The 1,808-nt window shown below is 42.8% G+C and overlaps 1 protein-coding gene across 1 annotated transcript in view; it reads left to right on the forward strand.

Moving 5' to 3' along the window:
- SPEG (striated muscle enriched protein kinase) overlaps positions 1-1,808 on the forward strand; it is a gene marked incomplete at its 3' end in the record, with an annotated part of 116,691 nt that overhangs the window by 101,787 nt on the left and 13,096 nt on the right. Inside the window, 3 exon segments of the mRNA XM_029284274.1 lie at positions 48-220; positions 553-665; positions 1,271-1,439. Coding sequence (XP_029140107.1) covers positions 48-220; positions 553-665; positions 1,271-1,439 — 455 coding nt within the window.

The following is a 1,808-nucleotide window of genomic DNA, read 5'->3' on the forward strand; positions in this document are numbered from 1 at the left end:
GATGCATAGTTGTTCTATCAAAAACTCTTCTTCCTTATTTCTCCCAGGGCTGGCATGGCGCTCAAGGATGGTGATCCCAACTGTGAGATGAGCATGCCTGATGACGATCAGCACACCTTGCGATTCCTCCGGGTGGGAAGGGGGGATGTGGGGGAAATAACCTGCGAGGTGAGCAACCAGCATGGATATGACCATGGCTTCGTCAGCATGGAGCTGGCAGGTATGGGAAATCATCCCACTTCACTCCATCTGAAGACTGTCCCATGTCTTTCTTTATCAAGTTATTAGGAGATGGCCGTTTTTCAAAATATTCTGTAATGCATAAGTATTACAATGCACACCCTACAAACTCATGTCACAAATACTGAGAGATTCCTGATTCAGTTGGTTAATAAAGCCCTGAACTTTCTCACGTTGCAGGATAATACTCCCCACGGAAGGGTGTGAGAACTTTTCTGGCAAACTTTGTTGGAAGATATATTTTTTTTGCTTAATCAAAGAGCTGAGTTCACTTCTCTCTGCTCCAACTGAGTATGCGTTTTCTGTTTCCAGAGGCACCACGTTTTGAATCAATCATGGAAGATATTGAAGTTGGAATAGGTGAAACACCACAGTTTGCAGTGGTGGTAGAGGGCAAACCGCTTCCAGATATCATGTGGTACAAGGTGAGTACGTGTCTAATTTTGAGGAGATTTTGGGGTTAAGAATACCTGCAGAATGTTCTCAGATTTTAAGAAGTTCTTAATGGTGCTTCTCGATATTAACTAGTGGGGTCTGTTTCCTACTAGATTTTCTTGGATTAGCACAGTTTAGATCAGTGTTTCTCAACCTTGACAATTTTAAGGCATGTGGACGTCAACTCCCAGAATTCCACAGCCAGCATTGCTGGCTGTGGAATTCTGGGAGTTGAAGTCCACATGGCTTAAAATTGTCAAGGTTGAGAAACACTGGTTTAGATGTTGACAGCCAGGCTGAGAAGTTTCATTACATATCAAAACACCAACACAGAGGAAATGTTATTTGGTTGATTTCTAATACCCTTCTCCCCTGAAATGGGAATAATGAAACATTAACCAAAAGATCCAGATCTTTCAAGGGAGAAAAGAATGGAGCAAAAGTTGAGAAAGCCTGTAGACAGTGGGATTCAAGGAACCCATTCCCTGCACCTTCCTAAAGAACAGTGGATGTGTGAGAGCAAAGTAAAACAATGTAAGAGTTCGGTCTTCCAGGCTATTTTTTACAGGTCCTTTGTTCCCCCAAATCTGTCTAGAATGAGGTGCTCCTGACTGAAAGTAACCACCTGAGCTTCGTATATGAGGAAAGTGAATGCTCTTTAGTTGTGCTGAACACAACAGAGCAGGACAGTGGAGTCTACACATGTACTGCACGCAATCTGGCTGGAGAGGTGTCTTGCAAGGCTGAACTCGTGGTTCATGCAGGTATGTGATATCGTACTAGCAGGGATGAGCATCCAAATGTTAGCTTGTTGGAAGCCCTGGACACCAAGAATAGGCAAACAGCTTTGTTTCCTAGTTGCTCCTGGAGCATGGTAGATATCAGGAAAGTCTTGAGATTTTTTGCTGCTCTAATCGGACCCAGTGTTTTTGAGATCAGTTATTGAAACTAGATGCTCAAGACCGGAATTTGGAGGGCAAAAGTTCCAATTATTTTTATTAAGGGCAGAAGATTAGATTAATGTGGAAACACCTAGATATCTTAGTTTTACCTGCAGAGTGACTGACGACAGCTCTCTTGCATATCAGAGGTAATTCTTTCTAGCCTGACTGAGACATCAAATAGTGGGTTTT

This window comes from Protobothrops mucrosquamatus, unplaced genomic scaffold (genome assembly GCF_001527695.2).
Source record: "Protobothrops mucrosquamatus isolate PMUCROS unplaced genomic scaffold, P.Mucros_1.0 scaffold481, whole genome shotgun sequence".
Lineage (NCBI taxonomy): Eukaryota > Metazoa > Chordata > Lepidosauria > Squamata > Viperidae > Protobothrops > Protobothrops mucrosquamatus.